Source organism: Pygocentrus nattereri, chromosome 8 (assembly GCF_015220715.1).
Source record: "Pygocentrus nattereri isolate fPygNat1 chromosome 8, fPygNat1.pri, whole genome shotgun sequence".
NCBI lineage: Eukaryota > Metazoa > Chordata > Actinopteri > Characiformes > Serrasalmidae > Pygocentrus > Pygocentrus nattereri.
Genome location: NC_051218.1, coordinates 9,770,704 through 9,790,373, shown reverse-complemented (window position 1 = coordinate 9,790,373; position 19,670 = coordinate 9,770,704). Strand labels below are relative to the sequence as shown.

Genomic DNA, 19,670 nt, shown 5'->3' with positions numbered 1-19,670 from the left:
CTGCTAAAGTTTACACATGTTGGATGCAGTCTATGTATAGGAAGTAAACTGCCCATTTTGATTGAATCATGGTTGTGATGTCACGGACATGGCATTTACATAAAACTATTTATTCAGCCTTCAGCAGTTTAGCCTGAGTGTTAAAGTGATAAAGAGTTGTTACAGCATACAGTAGCAGAGTTATTAGAGAAGAAGATGTGGGGAAACCTATTTAGCACTGTGCTGTTCCTGACTATTGGGAAGTTATTATTTTTTTTAGGGATTTCAGACTGATCTTAACAGTTCTTTTTAAACAAGGCACAACATAGGGCAGCCTTAAAGGCACAGTAATAGGAAGTCTGTTTAATGTTAATGGGTAAAAAGAGCTTGATGAAAAAGAAAACTGATGATGTAAACCTACAAGTCTTAAAAATGGGCTCCAAAAACGTAGAACATTGGCCCTTTAACAAGGCTTTTTATTGGCTCTGTTAGACCTTTATAAGGAGGAACCTTCAGAGAACATTGTCATTTTTCACACCGAATTTTTTAACTTCAGCCTGTCAAACACCTCTTTTTTTCTGCAGTACACTGATTACGTTCGCTATGTGGAGCCCTGTTTCAAAGGCACGCTGGTGCAGGCGGACTTGGACAACCGTGAGGTAAATCGATTATCTGTGAGGTAAATCGATTATCCGTGAGATGAATCGATTATCCACGTCGACCAAGGCAACGATTCATAAAGAGGCACAGCAGAATAACTGAAGCTGAATCTTTTTCATGGGAAAATGCCTCTTTGTTTTGACACTGTCGTTTCGTTTAATTGAACATCTAATACGCTGATCTGATACACTGCTCTGCCTGCTATAGTTCATGCCCATGTAGGGACGTGGTATGCTAATCTCAGAATTACATGGCCCTCTGACTTGGAACTTTCAGTAATCAGGTATTCAGTCATTGAGTATATTACTAATAGTCATGTCAGTCTACCCAAATAAATTGAGTAATGGATTAGATTTTCTTTGTGTATTCACCGCACAAAGTTCATGCAGTGTTTTAAAAGTTTTTTTGGGACTATTTGGCTGTATAATACTCTGCATATACCTCTTTCCCCTGAATGTATTCAAAAAAACATTTTGGGTCAAAATCTTATCTCGGAATCATCATAACACAATGTCTCAGGCATCAGGCAAAGTATTTGTAACCAATTTGTAAAAATTGGTAGAGCTCCCCTTTAACATAGAATTAAAAAAAAGGAAAATAAAGTAAAATAAAGAAAACCAAACTTTTTTTTTTAGCTAAGTATGTGACGGATCCACTACAACTTGAATGATATATTGGAAACAAATAGAAAGAAAAGATTCGTGGATGGACTTTGAACTAGCTTAGACTTCAGGCTAAAATCCTTTTGCATGGAATGACCCTACACCTTAATTATCTTCATTTTATGAAAAGAAATGTTTGAGCATTCTATTTATTACCACTAAAACAGTCATAACACGACTGAAACTGAAACAAACCTAGCTCGGTACATCCATCCATCCATTTTCTAAGCCGCTTCTCTGTCTGGGTCGCGGGGCCTAGCTCGGTACAGTTGTACGCGAATAAAATCAGAATATTTTTCATTAAAACCTAAAAAAAAATTCTCTAAGTTGCAAAAAATGTTTCAGTAGATACAAGTTACACAATGATTTTCAGACTTTAGGACACATTTATTTCAAAACCACGGGACCTTACTGGTCACCATGTGGCCATGAAGGACTGAGACATACTCTCACTACCTGCTCTAAAATGCAGGGGTTTGGCTAAAAAATACATACTAAAACTGTTTGTGTTTCAGTAGTGGCATTAAAACATGGGACATTATTTTGTAATTAATTATTCATTCTAAATCTTTCAAAACTGTATTTGTTAATAGTTAGCTTATTGCTATCTCGGTGAAAGCCTTGGGTTTAAATAGATCATAACATAATCCTTGTAAATGTTTATGGTCTGAATACTTAACTGTTTTTTTTTACATAGTTTTTCAATGCAAGTTTGAACTAATTTGTTAGAATGAGAGACTTTTGGCCAAGTTTTGGCCACATTGTACTCAAGTGCTTATGTAATATTTGTGTGTGTATGTGTTTTAAAAGGTTTGTCATGTTATATTTTCATTAACATTGTCAATATATATGATAAGCCCAAGTCCACAAGTCTGTCCTGTAAATGGCTTTGCATTATAGTGGCTTTGCCTTTGTCTATATATTGGGGAAGGTAACTGTGCCAGGACCTGCTCAGTGCAAACAGAGCTTAATGCAGGCTGGCGCAGCTGAAGGTAGAGCTGGCAATGATACTCTGGGTCTTATCTACATCACATCTGCTTACAGGACTTCCTCAGATCCTCTTAGGAAAGCTCGGGAAAAGAACCGCACGATGACAGAAACATGACAGTGGTCCAGTGTTCCTCCCTTTAGCCATCAAAAAGTTGAAAACTGAAAGTTCCTGTTGTCGTTGTCGGGACAAAATCTCTTATCTCCTAAAAGGTAGCTTTGCAGGAGAAGGAAAAACCTTAACTTTGAACAGGAGAATCACATTTTTTCCCCCAAGTAGTTTTGGGGAATTTATGTTGGTCCATTTATCATGAAATGTTAATACAGTGTAAAGAGCAGCACTATTTTCATATTATGTCAACAAATTCAAAATAAAGATCCACAGTTTTGTCCTGACAGTGACGATATATTGGTGGGTTGTTTTTCAGGGCTTTTGATAGCAGAACAAAGTCTAGCAGGCTGTTCTTTGAAATGAATGAAAACATTTTAGAACACTTGCATTCTTCTGTTTCTCCTCTGCCTGTTTTATCCATCTGCAGCATTTCAAGCTCCTGGTGGAGGAGCTGCAGGTGAAGGGGGAGGGGAAGGTCAAGAAGGCCATGAAGGAGTCTTTCCGGGTGCTGAATGAAGTCAGTATCAATGTTCTGTTTTAATAAAATATTTTAACACCAGCTTCCACTCGCTGATCGGAAATGCATCACACCAACAGTTGTATGCAAAACTTTGGGTGCTCCTGGTTCAATGATATGTTTTGTTGAGTTTCTAAGTGAAAATGTTGAAAATCCTCAGCAGAGAACACACTTCTGTACATTTTATTGTGCCATTACTGTTTATCGACTGAATTTAACATGCTGGAGGGAAAAACTGTTGTAGCCTATCAAGAAAAAAAGGTCCTATCCAAAAGTATGGCACATTTTACATTGTATGTTTTATTTTAGTTCCAATATTTTCAGCTCAGCAAATAAATAGAGCTTGTGTACTAAAATGAGCAGAAATGTGTCATATTTAAATTTATTTCCTGGTTGGGAATGTGTTTGTGAACTTATTTGTACTCATAAAATCAACAAAACATCTAATTTGACTGGAGGTGTCCAAACTTTGACATACAACTGTATGCTATGCAAGTGCAGTAGAGGACAGAGAGAAGAGGATTTTGTGTTTAAAGCACACTCAGCTAGGTTAGCCTTAGTAAGATATATAGCTATTCATGCCAAATTCATGATGTAAAATGTCCCTAAAGCACAGTCTGAACATAGCAAATTTAATGTAATTGTTTTGAAAATATTAAAATATTGAAAAATACTTAAAGCATTCTGTTGTCGTGGCTTACGAGCAGCTTTGTCTGCCATTATTTTCCGTTTTTGAAGAGGGAAATGTGTCAAGATGTAACGAAATCTGGGCAAGTTCTACTGCTGAGGGGGACCCTCGTGTTCACTTGATCCCTCGCTGCTTCAAGTGCTCATCTAATTAACTTTATTTGAGATAATAAAGCAATGGAATGGCCTTTAAGGTGGCGTTGAGGGTTCCCCTGAAAACAAAGGGTAAGTCCGGCTGGACAAGAGCAAGTTAAAAATGGAATGGTCATCAGACATATACTGACTCATATAGTGTACTGTAACTTAAATCCATTCATGTCTAAGCATGAATGTTAAATATGGTGTGTTAATATCTAAAGAGATGAAACACTTATTTATTTATTTATTTACTTACTGTGCTGTTAAAAAACTGTAGTCCCATTTGACCCATACTGAATATAGCATAATAAATTAAGTGATGAAACACAAATGTAAGCACTGAAAAAATTCTGCTTTGATTCAACTGTGTCAAGTGGTTGCAAATAAATAAAATGGGTTACATGACAAAACATGTCAACTTAAAGCAGTTATGGTGTTGTAGTATCGTTTATTTGTGTGTTGTAAATTATTCTCATTCCCTCTCTCCCTCTCTTTCTCTCTATCTCTATCTCACATGCACATATGAAGCCCATCTCACTCTCTGTGTGACTCCTTCTCTCCCTCAGGCCACAGCCAATGGACAGGGCAGCCTGTGTAATCAGGCCATCATGCTGATCACAGATGGAGCTATGGAGGACTTCCAGTCTGTGTTTGAGGAGTTCAACTGGCCTGACAAGAAGGTAGTGGCCATTTTGTTCAGTCAACAGACATGCAAGGTCAAGAGGATGCTTGAGTAAAAACATATAAAACATTTCCCACTAAATCAAGACCTTCTCTAACTTCTGTAGGTGATTGCTAACTCAGCTCTGACCACGTCTTACAGTATAGAACTTTAGAAATATCATTGTTTTTGCATGAAAAGCTCCTAAACAGTGATTTGATCTTCATTTAAGTCATCATTTTATTCCAAGTGCTTAATTTGTGTGAAGTTTCTGCAAAAATCCTCTCAGTGTGAAATTTGTTTTTTTCTGACTCCTGAGTCTAAATAATTTCATATGTTTCACTGATGTCTTACATTACTTGTTTGAATTTTAATACAAATTGTAAGTAACTTCATTTAAACTTTAATTATTATAAGTCAGTGACGTTATATTAGTTCTGATACTTTTGAATTTTAAAACTTATCAAATGCTGGGTGAAAGGTTTTGTACACACACCCACACCCACACACACCACACACACACACACACACACACACATTTCCAAAAGTATTCACTTACTCATCCAAATAATTGAATTCAGGTGTTCCAATCACTTCCATGGCCACTGGTGTATAAAATCAAGCACCTAGGCATCCAGACTGCTTCTACAAACATTTATGAAAGAATGGGTCGCTCTCAGGAGCTCAGTGAATTCCACCATGGTACTGTGATAGGTACCTGTGCAACAAGTTGTGAAATTTCCTAAAAATTACTAAATATCCCACAGTCAACTGTCTGTGGTATTAAAACTAAGTGGATGGGATTGGTAATGATAGCAACTCAGCCACGAAGTGGTAGGCCAAGCAAAATGACAGCGCGGGGTCAGTGGATGCTGAGGCATATAGTGTGCAGAGGTTGCCAGCTTTCTGCAGAGTCAATCGCTACAGACCTACAACCTTCATGTGGCCTTCAGATTGGCTCAAGAACAGTGCATAGAGAGCTTCATGGAATGGATTTCCAAGGCCGAGCAGCTGCATCCAAGCCTTACATCACCAAGCGCAATGCAAAGCGTCGAATGCAGTGGTGTAAAGCGCCACCAATAGATTCTAGAGCAGTGGAGATGTGTCTGGGTTTGGCGGTTGCCAGGACAACGGTACTTGTCTGACTGCATTGTGCCAAGTGTACAGTTTGGTGGAGGGGGGTTATGATTTGGGGCTGTTTTTCAGGAATTGGGCTTGGCCCCTTAGTTCCAGTGAAAGGAAGTTAATGCTTCAGCAGACCAAGAGATTTTGGACAATTTCATACTCCAACTTTACGGAAAAGGCCAGGCCTTCTCGTCCAACATCAGTCCAACAAATGCGCTTCTGGGGAATGGTCAAAAATTCCCATAAATACACTCCTAAACGTTGTGGAAAGCCTTACTATATATATATTCAATTCACATGTATCTCACAGGTACGGGTGTTTACTTACCTCATCGGTCGAGATATGACCTTCGCAGAAAATGTGAAGTGGATCGCTTGTAACAATAAAGGTGAATTTCACTCAAGTTTATATAAGTGACTGTGACAGTGTAGACATTTTATTTTATTTATAACATTTAGTTGCATTATTTACAATGTGTTATTACTCACTGTGAAATTTCTAGGTTTTTGTTTAATGAGATTTTTTATCTGAACTTGAATATTCTTGAATCTCTAAAGTGCCCTATTTTCTAAAAGATGTTATAATTGAATTCCAGGTTACTACACACATATCAACACATTGGCCGACGTGCAGGAGAATGTGATGGAGTATCTTCATGTTTTGAGTCGTCCAATGGTCATCAACCACGACCACGACATCATCTGGACCGAGGCATACATGGACAGTGTGGTAAGGACAGATGATGTTCTGGCTTTTCAGTAGATCTGATGTGTTAGGAAACAAAGTAAGTGGTGTATTAAAGAGGGCTGTCACAGTTACTCCGTTTAAAACATTTATCTACCTTCTCAGTGTTGACCCTGTCATCAGTAGATTGAGAGTTTGCGGTGACGCTATGGCCGTTTGTGTCCGAGAGTCCAAAAGAGCACAATTGGCTTCGCTTTTACTGGGTGGCCCTCCCTCTCTCCATCCCTTAGTGTGATGCTAGCCAGCACAGGCACCTGTTAGCTGACGTAACAGAATTGGCAGTTAATATTCTCCTCCAAGCGTGTTTGATGTTAGTGTCAGTCTGAAAAGATGCGGTGGCTGGCTTCACGTGGCTCAGAGGAAGCATTTGTTAGCCTTCTAGTGCTGATGGAATCACACAGGGCCAACCTTGGGAGAAAATTGGGAAAAAAGGCCAAAAGAAACTACGAAAAACATTTATCTATTAAAATATGTGTTCTTAGTGAATCAACTTAGTAATCAGTCCATATGATAAACAGGGTATCTTTAAGTTTTCTCAAGTCATGTCTAACCGGCTGAATATTGTCCTCAAGAGAACTATTATCACTCAAATTGCTTTTGTCAGCATCACGGAAATGGAGGAAACCCACACAAGCAGAATCTCATGAAAGCATGTATGTACATATTTTCAAATGTCATGCATACAATGTCAAATTAAAATTAGCTTTTTTGAATTGTGTGCTTATTATGTGAAAGTGTATATGACGTAAAAGATTTTGTTTGCACTGAACAGCTCAGCAGACAGCTAACAAGCTAACGGACACCTCCAACAATATTCATTTAAGATTTCCTGTAAAACTCCAACATAAAAAGTGAAGTATATTCTGCTTGATTGTCTGCTACAAACTTTAAATGCCTCAAATGTCCCAGTTTAATTAGAGCTGGCCTGAATAATATTAAACTGTGTGTGGGAAGTGAATATACGCCACCATTAGCTTGGTGTGAACAATGATAATCCCATAAATGGGATTTAATAAATCCCATTTATTAAAAGCATTTAATAAATTAGCACTATCGTAGCAGTGGTACTCAAGATACTTATAAAGTAAAGGTTTCTGCATGAAACAGTGCTATATAATAATAGGGGCAGCGGTGATACGATTGTTAAATGACTGACTTGAAGTTTAAGGATCACTTAATTTCTTAAAGTGTCACGAAAAATTGAATTTAAACAAAGTTAAATGGAATTTGAAACATAAACCTGATGGAGACACTTTGTAAGCCACACAGTGCTTTTAAAGCCTTTTAAACTCTTTTAAGAAAATCTTTGAAGGGCTTTGTGTAATATGTTGTTGTTCAGATAATTGTTTGGTGTTAAAAAAGATCAGTAGAGTAGAGTAGTAGTTCAATTATTAATATAATTGACAGGCCCTGGTACCACATAAAGACAACTTGCAGTGATGACGAAGGATATTGCACTTTTGTTCAAGACATTGGGAGCATTACAAAACTGTGTACTTCTGATCTAAATCTAGCTCTGCAACTGGATGTATCTGTTTTTACTTTGTATAACTGCATTAACTGTATAAATTCAGAAGCTCCATGGGACCCAGAATGCTCAGGATTATTTCATGAATATGTAATATTCAAACTCCTACACGGCCTTATTTTCTCTTGCTGGTGTAAACCAAGCAAGGACATACAATCCCTTAAATGATTTCACTTGTTTGCATGGTAATTGTTGTATCTCTTCTGCATGTTGGAGTGTGTGAGTGTGTGTGGGTGTGCTCTGATAATCCTCATTTCATGCTTGTGTTGATGTGTTTTTCTCCCTATCCTTTTTATCTGCCGTCTTTTTTCTTGTCCAGCTCCCCAACACTAAAGAGGTAAAGGGGTTTAGAACAGTAGAGCCCTAAACAGCTGCATGAGTCTTTCCTAGGTGCCACTACATTCCAATTACTCTGTAGTGTGCTTTGGATTTGATTTAGCCTGGCTCGTCGTCTGTGTAACAAAACAGACATAGCTGATAGTCTTTGTAGAGAAGTCTGGCGTAGTGAGAAGGGAAATTGCTGTTTTGCAATGCCCTCTACTGTTGAATGTGGATAGTTGCTTGAGTTTGCATGTAAAATCTGTTTTTGTCTGCAGTAGCACAGTGTAGGAGGTGGATTTGGCTAATCCTCTCTAATTTCTCCCATAGCTCTTTAACAGCATTGCTCAGAGTCTGCTGTTGATGACCACAGTGGCAATGCCCGTCTTCAGCAAAAAGAAAGAGACGCTGTCTCATGGCATTCTGCTGGGAGTGGTGGGGACTGATGTTCCTCTATTGGAGGTCATGATGCTGGCCCCTCGATACAAGGTACAAGATTAAAAGAATAGTTTGCAGAAAAATCTAATTTACACATTTTTTCCCCTTACCCCAGATGTACCGAATTTCACTTCTAATGTTTGCTTCTGTAGCTGAAGTAATAGAATCTTAGATTTCACCATTTAGCATTGCACAAGCTGCATGCCTAAATTATTGCATGCCTCAAACCACATGAAGTTGTTAAGTAATCTCAGATAGACTTTCTGACACTATTCTGCCACTATAAGATCTAGAGTTATCTGTAAAAATGGACAAAAGTAAAAGTTTTGTAGCTAAAAATAAAAGTAGCACCTTTTCATTTTTTGTTTGTCAGCTTCTTTTACTAGTTAGTTACATCAGCTTCATAACCTGCAGTACCAAAACTAAAGAAACAACCTCTGGACAAAAAATATGTCTGATTGACCATGTTTGGAGTAAGAGGAAAATTGTATAGGCTAAATTCTATAATTTTTTTGTGGAGCTGTAACTTTTAAAACGCTTTATCAGTGTCAGCATAAATAGTACAATAACAATAGTGGTGCTAATAGAGTGTGTGTCCCTTAGCTTGGAGCTCATGGCTATGCCTTCGTCATCACGAACAATGGCTACATTCTTGCTCACCCCGATTTAAGGCCTCTAGTAAGTATATCTGACGTCTGTCTGTGTTTGTCCACAATTAACTGAACATCTCTTTTTCTTCTGTTAAACTTAAAAGTCAATATGTGGATTCACCCTTCTTTTTAGACTCAATTATAATGCTTGTTGTTTGTTTGCCTCTTGTGTTTTGTCATAGTATAAAGATGGAAAGAAGCTGAAACCCAAACCAAACTACAACAGTGTGGATTTATCTGAGGCAGAATGGGAAGACACTGAAGAGATAGTCAGTCTGAATTATTGTTCTCACCTATATGCTCATATGTACAGTACCAGCAAAAGGTTTATCATCCCACTTCAGAAAAGTTCTCCTTGTTTTACTGTCTTCCTTATTTAAGAATAAAAATAAAGACATCAAAACTACTACCCCATCTCTAAAAAAGTTGGGATGCTGTGTGAAATATAAGCAAAAACAGAATGAAATGATGTGCAAATCATTTAAACCCTTTATGTAATTGCAAATAATACAATGGCAACATATGCACATTTAGGTAATTATGCTCATATGAGGCAAAGTGGAAAAGTGTCCTCTGGTCCAATGAATCAAAATTTAGAATTCTTTTTTGAAATCATGGATCATTTTTATTTCACAGCATCCCAGCTTTGGAAAGTGGGTTGTAATAACAAATATGAAATTATGCAGTGTCTCAAAGATGTTAAACAATCAAACTGTCTTCTATTCTAGGCCTTTATTAAAGAATATTCTATTCTTTTGGACATTACTTCCCCCTTTCTTATGTAGTGTCACTGTCCAAGGCAGAACAAGCATCTCCAAAATACTAAATTTACAGGAGAGAGTAAAAAACTCTTTACTTTTGATGTAATTAATGTAAAGAGATTGTATTCCAAATAATTCTATAGCCTTTCTATTGGTTTATTCATCATGAAATGTTCATACAATCTAAAAGACAGTTGCTTAAATGATGTAGAAAAATAAAAGTAAAACAAAATGGTGGTAGTTTTTTTTGGACAGCGAAAATATGATATACACTTATTTAAATTATGAACAAATATGAGTATAAGCCTAGGAATCATAATGTCTTTATGAAAAATATACATTAAGTCAGATATATCCAGATTTCCTCTGGTACTGTACATACACAAGAAACTATATGTGTTATTGAATCTTACACACATACAAACATTCTCACAAGTATGTTTCTCTTTCAAACAGTTGAGAACGGCCATGGTGAAAGGAGAGACAGGTACCCTGACATTGGATGTAAAGACAACTGTGGATAAAGGGGTGAGTCAACGTTAAATAATGTATAATCTGAGACCTTTCAAAAGGTTTTGTATAATGGGGATGTTTTTTCCATTTGCATCACACATAATCGACTAGTATAACCCTAGTCTCAGGTCGACATTGCCTATTTCCTGGTGCAGTGACCACTTGCCTTGAGATTTTTTTTTGCATTATTCTTCCGTTTTTCTGTTTGGTCAGACATGGAAATAAATGTGTCAAATTAGATTTTGGCAAAATTTTTAATTGTTTTTTTTAAATAGTGCAGTAGGTCATAGGTGGTCCACTGTCAGGACCCAAACACTGTCATATGCGGACCTGGACCTACAACCGATAAACTATGGAGAATTCTTTCATTTCAATGGGGTGGTCCTATTTTAATTGGTGTAACTGTTCTAGCCTTTACAGTAGCTTTAGCAGCCCGGGAAACTCACAGACCAAACATATGCATTATAAGTATGACGCATAACGCTACTCAGCCAATCAGATCTGTGCATTACGATGAGCACTGAGACTCAAGTGACTTGCACTTGCAAGGGGACGAGGGAAAAAGCCAATGTTGTTACTGAATTGTACTTTATTTGATTTGACATTCAGTTGTTGACTACATAAGATGTTGATATAACTACTAGGCTACTTAAGTAAACAGTATATGGCACTGAATCATGATGCAAGTTAGACATTATGATGCTCTGGACCTTTGCTTGATGTAATTTCCTCGAACTGGACCTTATTGAATTTTAATTAAGGACCCCTGTTAAATACTATTCCACTGGCTGAAGTTTACTAATAACACTCTATGAAATAAGGTCTTAAGTAAAATAAAATTATCACTGTAGTAGCAAAACAGTACCTAATGACATAACCTAGAATGTCAGGGTGGACCCATGGTCGTTACAATGACCATGCTCTGATTAATTTGAAGGTTATAATGAATTTCCTTCTTCAAAGCAACACAAGACTGTTTTTGGTACATTTATATATATATATCGCTGCTGTCGGAAGAAAACCTTGTATCTCCATTTTTTAAATTTTTCAGTTTTTAACATAATTTAAAAGCATCTGTTTCCCTTTACATTGTGTGTAAATTTCGTGGTGAATGGAGCAAGAGAAACGGCCCAAAATGACTTGGAAAGATGTCTGGTTCCATTGACTTGCATTAAAACTACAGTATGTTTTTTCTTTCTCCTGTAAAGTTCCAATTTTGGAGATCCGAGGTTTTCTTCCGACAACAGCGCTATGCTTGTTTATATGTATATACTTGTATACTGTTGGGTGGCCTGGGAGGCCAGTGAAAATTTGAGAAATATACTGTTTATCGTGACTTGAGAAAGTTTTCTTTAAGAATTTTTACTGCATTAATTACCTTTCTTTTCACAGAAAAGACCCTTGTTCCTAAAAAATGATTATTTCTACACAACCATCAATGATACACCATTTAGGTAAAATATTAATCTCTCACTCCTTTCCTTTATATCTCTAGTTTCCTATATATAAGCATCATTTATATACCTTCAAAACGTTCATCAGTGTGCCTGTGTATATGGTTTCAGTTTTGGGATGGTGCTGACTCGAGGCCATGGAGAGTACATGTTCTTTGGAAATGTTTCTGTTGAAGAGGGTAGGTTTATCATTTCGGACATAAGATATTGGAGATAAGATTAATGTCCAGAATTGAACCCTTGTGTGGTGTTGGGTCTGTGGGACACCATTTTCAGTGTTCACCAAAAGAAAAAATAATGCGATTTGTTGTTATTTCAACCTCAGATTCTTGGCCTTTGCTCATTTTCTCTGAAGAACATATAAAATAACACATTTTCAGTGACTTCACACTGAACCCACGAGGAATAAAAGTGTGGAGGTGCTGTGCCCTTCACTCTGTTCTCCTCCTACATGGCCTGCTGTTAGTGTGTATGTCCATGTGTGTCTTTGTATATGTGTGTGTGAGGGTGGCCAACATGAACAGGCTGCTCACTGGATACAGCTGCTAAAGGAGAACTCTACACTGGACACTTGTGATATTTTAAACATCTGGTATTTTTAACTAAATTGTTGATTAGTTAGTTGCTGAGTTGATTAAAAAAAAAAAAAAAAAAAGTAAATGTGGTCCACCAGACTAACGAACACATCAACACCACAGAAGGGTTAAATGTTTACCAAACTACCAATAGCTAGCTTTTCATCTGAGCAATACACCTTTGATTGATATTGATCTACAGAGATGATGTTTATTCTTCTCTGCAGGTCTTCACGACCTTCAGCAGCCAGACCTTACCATCGCTGATGGGTGGTGAGTCCATCTGAAATATATGATATATATTGCTGTTGTGGGAAGAAAACCTTGTATCTCCATTTTTGATGTTTTTTTCAGTTTTTGACGTAATTTGAAAATATCTGTAACCCTCTGCATAGGGTGTAAATTTCATGATGAATGGACTAAAGCAAATGACCCAAAATGACTTGGAAAAAGTTTGGTTCCATTGACTTACATTAAAAAGAAAATATGTTTTTTCCTTCTCCTGTAAAGTTAACAGTTGGGAGGTTTTCTTCTGACAACAGCGACATATATATATATTTGTGTGTGTGTGTGTGTGTATATATATATATATATATATATATATATATATATATATATATATATATATTTGGATGCACCAACCAGCATATACTTCTTATATTAAAGATCTGTGGCTCTTTTTGCTAGGACCTACTGTGAAACCGATATTGACCCCCATCATCGTAAACTCACACAGTTCCAGGCTGTACTACGGTACCTGACTGGCAAAGAGCCCGATCTGGAATGTGAGTACTACACATAACTTTATAGTTGTAGGCAAAAGTTTGGATTGGAAGTATTGGAATAAATAAAACAAAGTGAGGCCTGTGCAAAAGTTATAGCATATTTTATATTTTATGTTTTCTTTTTTCCAAATATAAAATTGAACACTAAAATTTGCAGGTATAAATGTCATATTTATATTGGTCTCCTGTAAAGAATTTGTTTATTCTATGATTATTTTTACTCAGAAATTCAACAAAACTTGTTTTTGCTTAGTACTGGAACATGACCAGCCTTTTTCCTTCAGTTTGATGTACGTCATTGTGTAAAATACTTTTCGGCAGGTGATGAGATTCTGCTGCAGCAAACTCTGTTTGACGCTGTGGTAACAGCTCCTCTGGAGGCCTACTGGACGGCATTGATGCTGACTGGTGATGGGTGAGAGCCTTTTAGCAAATGTTGCAAAAATGAAGGGACAATCTTGGGAATAATGATTTTTATCCCCTTTTTATGTCTGCAAACCTTCCAGGTGCTTAAAAAGAGTTTCAGCAAAAAGTGTTTCAATATGTGCTTTTAACAGTAGTTTTGGAGAAGAAAACCGTCAAATCATTGTTTAGGTGAAACCTGCTCTTCATACCAAGGAAGACACTTTGATGAACATAAAACTGAGTGTTACAGAATGCACTCGCAGTATTAGCAAATACCTGTTTACTGTTAATCACAAGTTTGCAGGTCTATTTTATTTATTGAAAAGTGAAAATTTGACATTAATTGAAGATTACTAAAGAACAAAAAGTTCCTCAAAACTTTGATAGACAGCATAACACTTGCATGTCAGTGGTTTTGTCTTTACTATGGTCAGAGGCTTTCTAATGAAGATATGGGTCTCTGCTCTCTTTTATTCCCTCTCTCACCTATTCATTTCCTGCAGGGTGGAGGATGGGGTGGAGACAGCCTTCCTGGGGACCCGCTCAGGCCTCATGCGAGTCACCAGATATGCTGGCATTGAGAAACGAAAGGGAAAGTGAGTAAGCCTCAAGGTACAATTGTCTTTGTACAATCCTGTTTTCACAAATGTTGGGACATTTTGGGTTGCAAAATGTAAATAAAACCAGAACGTATTTATGTGCAACTCATTTAACCCTGATATTTAGGTGAAAATAACAATATCAATTGTTGAAACTGAAACATTTTCACATTTTGAATTTGATGCCATCAACACATTGGGGACATATTTACCACTGTGTTTCATCACCTCTTCCTTTACCTACACTCATTAAGCATTTGGGAACTGAGGAGATCCATTGCTGTAGTTTTGAAAATGAAATGTTTCCCCATTTTTATTTGATACTGGATTTCATCTGCTCAATAGTTTGAAGTCTTCTTTGACACATTTTTTGTTTCATAATGTTTTCAATGAGTGACAGATCTGGACTGCAGACAATCTAGTTTAGCAACTAGACTCTTTTCTACAGAGTTGTGCAGACATAATATGTGCAGAATGTGGTATGAATAAACAAGGTTTACACTAAAAACCATGTCTGAATGGCAGAGTAAGTTTCTCCAAATCTTGCATATATCCTTTTATATGCAGCATTAATGGTGCCTTCACTAATGTAGCCCTATACCATCACGGATGCTGGCTTTTGAGCTGTGCACTGATACCAAGCTGGACGGTCCCTCTTCTCTTTAGCCCAGAAGATGCAGTGTCCATGATTTTCAAAAAGAATGTCAAATTTTGATTCCTTGGACCACAGGACACTTTTCAACTTCACTGTATTCCATCTTAAACGAGCTCAAGCCCAGAGAAGGTGGCAGCATTTCTGGATCCATCCATCCATTATCTTCCGCTTCTCCGGGGTTCGGGTCACCGGGGCAGCATCCTAAGCAATGAGGCCCAGACCTCCCTTTCCCCAGCCACTTCCACTAGCTCTCCAAGGGGGATTCCGAGGCGCTCCCAGGCCAGCTGGGCGATATAGTCACGCCAGCGTGTCCTGGGTCTTCCCTGAGGTCTCCTCCCAGGTGGACTTGCCTGTGACACCTCCCGAGGGAGGCGTCCAGGAGGCATCCTAACCAGATGCCCGAACCACCTCAGCTGGCTCCTCTCGACGTGAAGAAGCAGCGGCTCTACTCCGAGTCCCTCCCATATGACCAAACTTCTCACCCTATCTCTAAGGAAGAGTCCAGACACCCTGCGGAGGACACTCATTTCGGCCGCTTGTATTCGCAATCTTATTCTTTCGGTCATTACCCAAAGCTCATGACCATCGGTGAGGGTGGGAACGTAGATCGACCGGTAAATCGAGAGCCTTGCCTTATGGCTCAGCTCTTTCTTTACCACAACAGACCAGTAAAGACCCCGCATCACTGCTGACCCAGCACCAATCTGCCTGTCAATCTCCTGCTCCCTTGTACCATCACTCGTGAACAAGACCCCGAGATACTTGAACTCCTCCACTTGAGGCAAGAGCCTATCCCCCACCCAGAGAGGGCTCGCCACCCTTTTCCGCCTGAGAACCATGGTCTCGGATTTAGAGGTGCTCATTCTCATCCCGGCCGCTTCATGCTCAGCTGCAAACTGATCCAGCGAAAGCTGAAGTTCGCGGCCTGATGTGCCCAATAGGACCACATCATCTGCAAACAGCAGTGATGTGACCCTGAGGTCACCAAACCGGACACCCTCCATCCCCTGACTGCGCCTAGAAATTCTGTCCATAGAAATTATGAATAGAATCAGTGACAAAGGGCAGCCCTGACGGAGTCCAACTCTCATGGGGAACGACTCTGACTTACTGCCGGCTATGCGAACCAAACTCCAGCTTTGTTTGTACAGGGCCTGAATGGCTCGTAGCAAAGAGCCATGTACCCCGTACTCCCGAAGCATCTCCCACAGAATACCCTGGGGAACACAGTCGAATGCTGGCTTGGGCAAACTCCCATGAACCCTCCAGAATGCTGGAGAGGGTGAAGAGTTGGTCCAGTGTTCCATGGCCAGGGTGGAACCCGCACTGCTCCTCCTGGATCCGAGGTTCGACTATAAGCCGGACTCTCTTCTCCAGTACCCCTGCATAGACCTTACCAGGGAGGCTGAAGAGTGTGATTCCCTGTAGTTGGAACACACCCTCCGGTCCCCTTTTTTAAAAAGAGGCACCACCACCCCAGTCTGCCAATCCAGTGGCACTGCCCCTGATGTCCACGCAATGTTGAAAATGTGTGTCAGCCAAGACAGCTCCACAACATCCAGAGCCTTGAGGAACTCAGGGCGGATCTCATCCACCCCTGGAGCTTTGCCACCAAGGAGCTTCTTAACTGCCTCAGCAACTTCGGCCTCAGTAATGGACAAGCCTATTCCCATGTCCCCAGACTCTGCCTCCTCACTTGAGAATGTGTCGGTGGGATTGAAAGGTCCTCAAAGTATTCCTTCCACCGCCCAATGACGTCTTCAGTCGAAGTCAGCAGCACACCATCTCCACTATATACAGTGCTAGTGGCACACTGCTTTCCCCTTCTGAGTCACCTGACGGTTTGCCAGAATCTTTTCGGAGCTGACTTAAAGTCACTTTCCAAGGCCTCACCAAACTCCTTCCATGCACAGGTTTTTGCCTTGGTGACGACTGAAGCCGCAGATCGCTTGGCCTGTCGATACCTGCCAGCTGCCTCTGGTGTCCCACAGGCCAACCATGCCTGGTAGGACTCCTTCTTCAGCTTGACGGCATCTCTCACCTGGGGTGTCCACCACAGGTTTACCGCCCCGACAAGCACCAACTACCTTACGGCCACAGCTACAGTCAGCCGCTTCAACAATGGAGGAATGGAACATGGCCCATTCTGAGTCAATGTCCCCCACCTCCCCCAATATCTGGTCAAAGTTCTGACGGAGGTGTGAGTTGAAGATCAATCTGACAGGTTCTTCTGCCAGACGTTCCCAGCAAACCCTCACTATACGTTTGGGCTTGCCTGGTCTGACCGGCATCTTCCCCCACCACCTGATCCAACTCACCACCAGGTGGTGATCAGTTGACAGCTCAGCTCCTCTCTTTTCCCGAGTGTCCAAAACACATGGCCGCAAGACCGATGACACGACTACAAAGTCAATCGTTGAACTGCGGCCTAGGGTATCCTGGTGCCATGTGCACTTATGGACATCCTTGTGTTCAAACATGGTCTTCGTGATGGACAAACTGTGGTTTGCACAGAAGTCCAAAAACTGAACACCACTCGGGTTCAGATCAGAGAGGCCATTCCTCCCAATCACACCCCTCCAGGTCTCACTGTCATTGCCCACGTGAGCATTAAAGTCCCCCAGTAGGACAATAGAGTCTCCAGGAGGAGCACTTTCAACACCCTTCCCAAGGACTCTAAGAAGGCTGGGTATTCTGAACTGCTGTTCGGTGCATAAGCACAGACAGCAGTCAGGACCCGTTCCCCAACCCAAAGGCGTAGGGAAGCTACCCTCTCGTCCCCCGGAGAAAACCCCAACATACAGGCACCGAGTCGAGGGGCTATGAGAAATCCCACACCTGCCCGCCGCCTCTCACCATGGGCAACTCCAGAAAAGAATAAAGTCCAGTCCCTCTCAAGGAGATTGGACCCAGAGCCCAAGCTGTGTGTTGAGGTGAGCCCGACTACATCTAGCCGGTATCTCTCAACCTCGCGCACCAACTCAGGCTCCTTCCCCACCAGTGAGGTAACGTTCCAAGTTCCAAAAGCCAGTTTCAGCAACCGAGGATCAGAACGCCAAGGCCCACGCCTTCGAACACTGCCTGATCCACAAAGCACCGAACCCCTACTACTGCCCCTCCCATTGGTGGTGGGTCGATGGGAGGGGGGATTCATGTAACTCCTTCCGGCTGTGCCCGGCCGGGCACCATGAGTAAATGCCCAGCCCCTCCCCCAGACCTGGCTCCAGGGTGGGGCCCCGGTAACCCTGTTCCGGGCAGGGTACACAAGTCATGTTGTTGTCTTTTCATAGGGGTTATTATGGATCACACTTTGTCTGACCTGTCACCTAGGACCAGTTTGCCATGGGAGACCCTACCAGGAGCTTTTGCTCCAGACAACATAGCTCCTAGGATCATTCAAGCACACAAACCCCTCCACCACGATAAGGTGGTGATCCAAGGAGAGGATTTCTGGATCCTGTTTATAAATTTTATTTTTTTTTTTTGCATGGAAGAGTTTTAACTTGCATTTGTGGATGGGGCGACGAACTGTCTTAATAGATGGTGTTGTTCGGATGTGTTCCTGAGCTCATGCAGTGATTTTCTCTATAGAATCTTGTCTGTTTTTAATGCAGTGTCACCTGAGGGCCCAAAGATCATGACCAGTAAATACTGGTTTTCAACCTTGTCTCTTGCATGCAGAGATTTCCTGCCACTCTTTTACAGAGTGGTGAACTCCTCACCTTTACTGCTGAAAGATTCGGTGGGGTTTTTCATACCCAAGCATACAGGTTACTGGTCTGTTGCCAGTTAACCTAACTAGGTTTGTGAGATGTTTCACAAGATGTTTTTAGCATTAAACAACTTCACCAGTCTTTTGTTGCCCCTGTCACAACTTTTTTGAAACATGTTGCTGGTATCAAATTAAAAATGGTCACCTATTTAAAAAAAAAACAATGAAAATTGTTGTCTTTGCATTGTTTTCAGTTAAAGACAGGGTTTAAATGATTTGCAAATCATTGCATTCTGTTTTTATTTAACAACTTTTTTGAAAACAAGGTTGTAAATGGACATGTCAGTACCATTCACCAATCACTATCTCACTTTCTCAGATATTCAGATAAAGCATGCTTTTGTTTCTCTAAGAAATGTCTCACATTTATATTTCTCTCATGAGATCACTTTAACACTTTAACCTGCAGCAAGTTCTTGACCAAGGCAGATAAGGAGAACCTTTTCACTGTGGATCACTTCCCCATCTGGTACCGTTTGGCAGCTGAAAACAAACCAGGACAGTTCTTGTACTACGTACCTGATGACGACATCAACAAAAGTAAACATTTCTATGATTATGTATTTAGTTTGTCCAGCTAATACCTTCAAAATGGTAGTTTGGACACAACTGATTGAATTTCTTAAAGGTATTTCAGTCTCACAACTCATGCTTTAAGGTTTAACATGTTTCTAAGACAAACATAAACTGTAAAATCAATGAAGGTTCACCAGAATTTTATTAGATACCATTGAGCAGTTGTAGTATTGTGGGTTTTTTGCCATTTGATGCCTTATTTGATGTTAGTACAGCTGTATGTTCGTTTCTGAGCACCTACACAGCTCATATAAAGGCTTGCAGTGCTATTCTATACTGTCTAGAGTACCAAAGGTCTTCAGCTCAGCCTGAAAAAAATGGACATAATGCCCATTAAGACTGCTAAAAATATGGGATTTTAGAATCAC

General features: G+C 40.0%; 1 protein-coding gene across 4 annotated transcripts in view; it reads left to right on the top strand.

The window, feature by feature from the left end:
- Positions 1-19,670, top strand: part of cacna2d4b (calcium channel, voltage-dependent, alpha 2/delta subunit 4b) — a 51,354-nt gene that overhangs the window by 14,408 nt on the left and 17,276 nt on the right. For 2 of the 4 annotated variants that reach the window (XM_017690380.2, XM_017690377.2), the window contains exons 9-25: positions 564-638; positions 2,828-2,917; positions 4,309-4,422; positions 5,839-5,917; positions 6,125-6,258; positions 8,121-8,138; positions 8,450-8,608; positions 9,161-9,235; positions 9,390-9,476; positions 10,425-10,496; positions 11,874-11,935; positions 12,047-12,114; positions 12,738-12,783; positions 13,198-13,295; positions 13,617-13,710; positions 14,204-14,296; positions 19,136-19,266. In XM_017690380.2, coding sequence (XP_017545869.1) covers positions 564-638; positions 2,828-2,917; positions 4,309-4,422; positions 5,839-5,917; positions 6,125-6,258; positions 8,121-8,138; positions 8,450-8,608; positions 9,161-9,235; positions 9,390-9,476; positions 10,425-10,496; positions 11,874-11,935; positions 12,047-12,114; positions 12,738-12,783; positions 13,198-13,295; positions 13,617-13,710; positions 14,204-14,296; positions 19,136-19,266 — 1,495 coding nt within the window. The remainder of the gene's footprint in view (positions 1-563; positions 639-2,827; positions 2,918-4,308; positions 4,423-5,838; positions 5,918-6,124; positions 6,259-8,120; positions 8,139-8,449; positions 8,609-9,160; positions 9,236-9,389; positions 9,477-10,424; positions 10,497-11,873; positions 11,936-12,046; positions 12,115-12,737; positions 12,784-13,197; positions 13,296-13,616; positions 13,711-14,203; positions 14,297-19,135; positions 19,267-19,670) is intronic. The other 2 variants (XM_037540556.1, XM_017690378.2) reach the window with 1 other exon arrangement.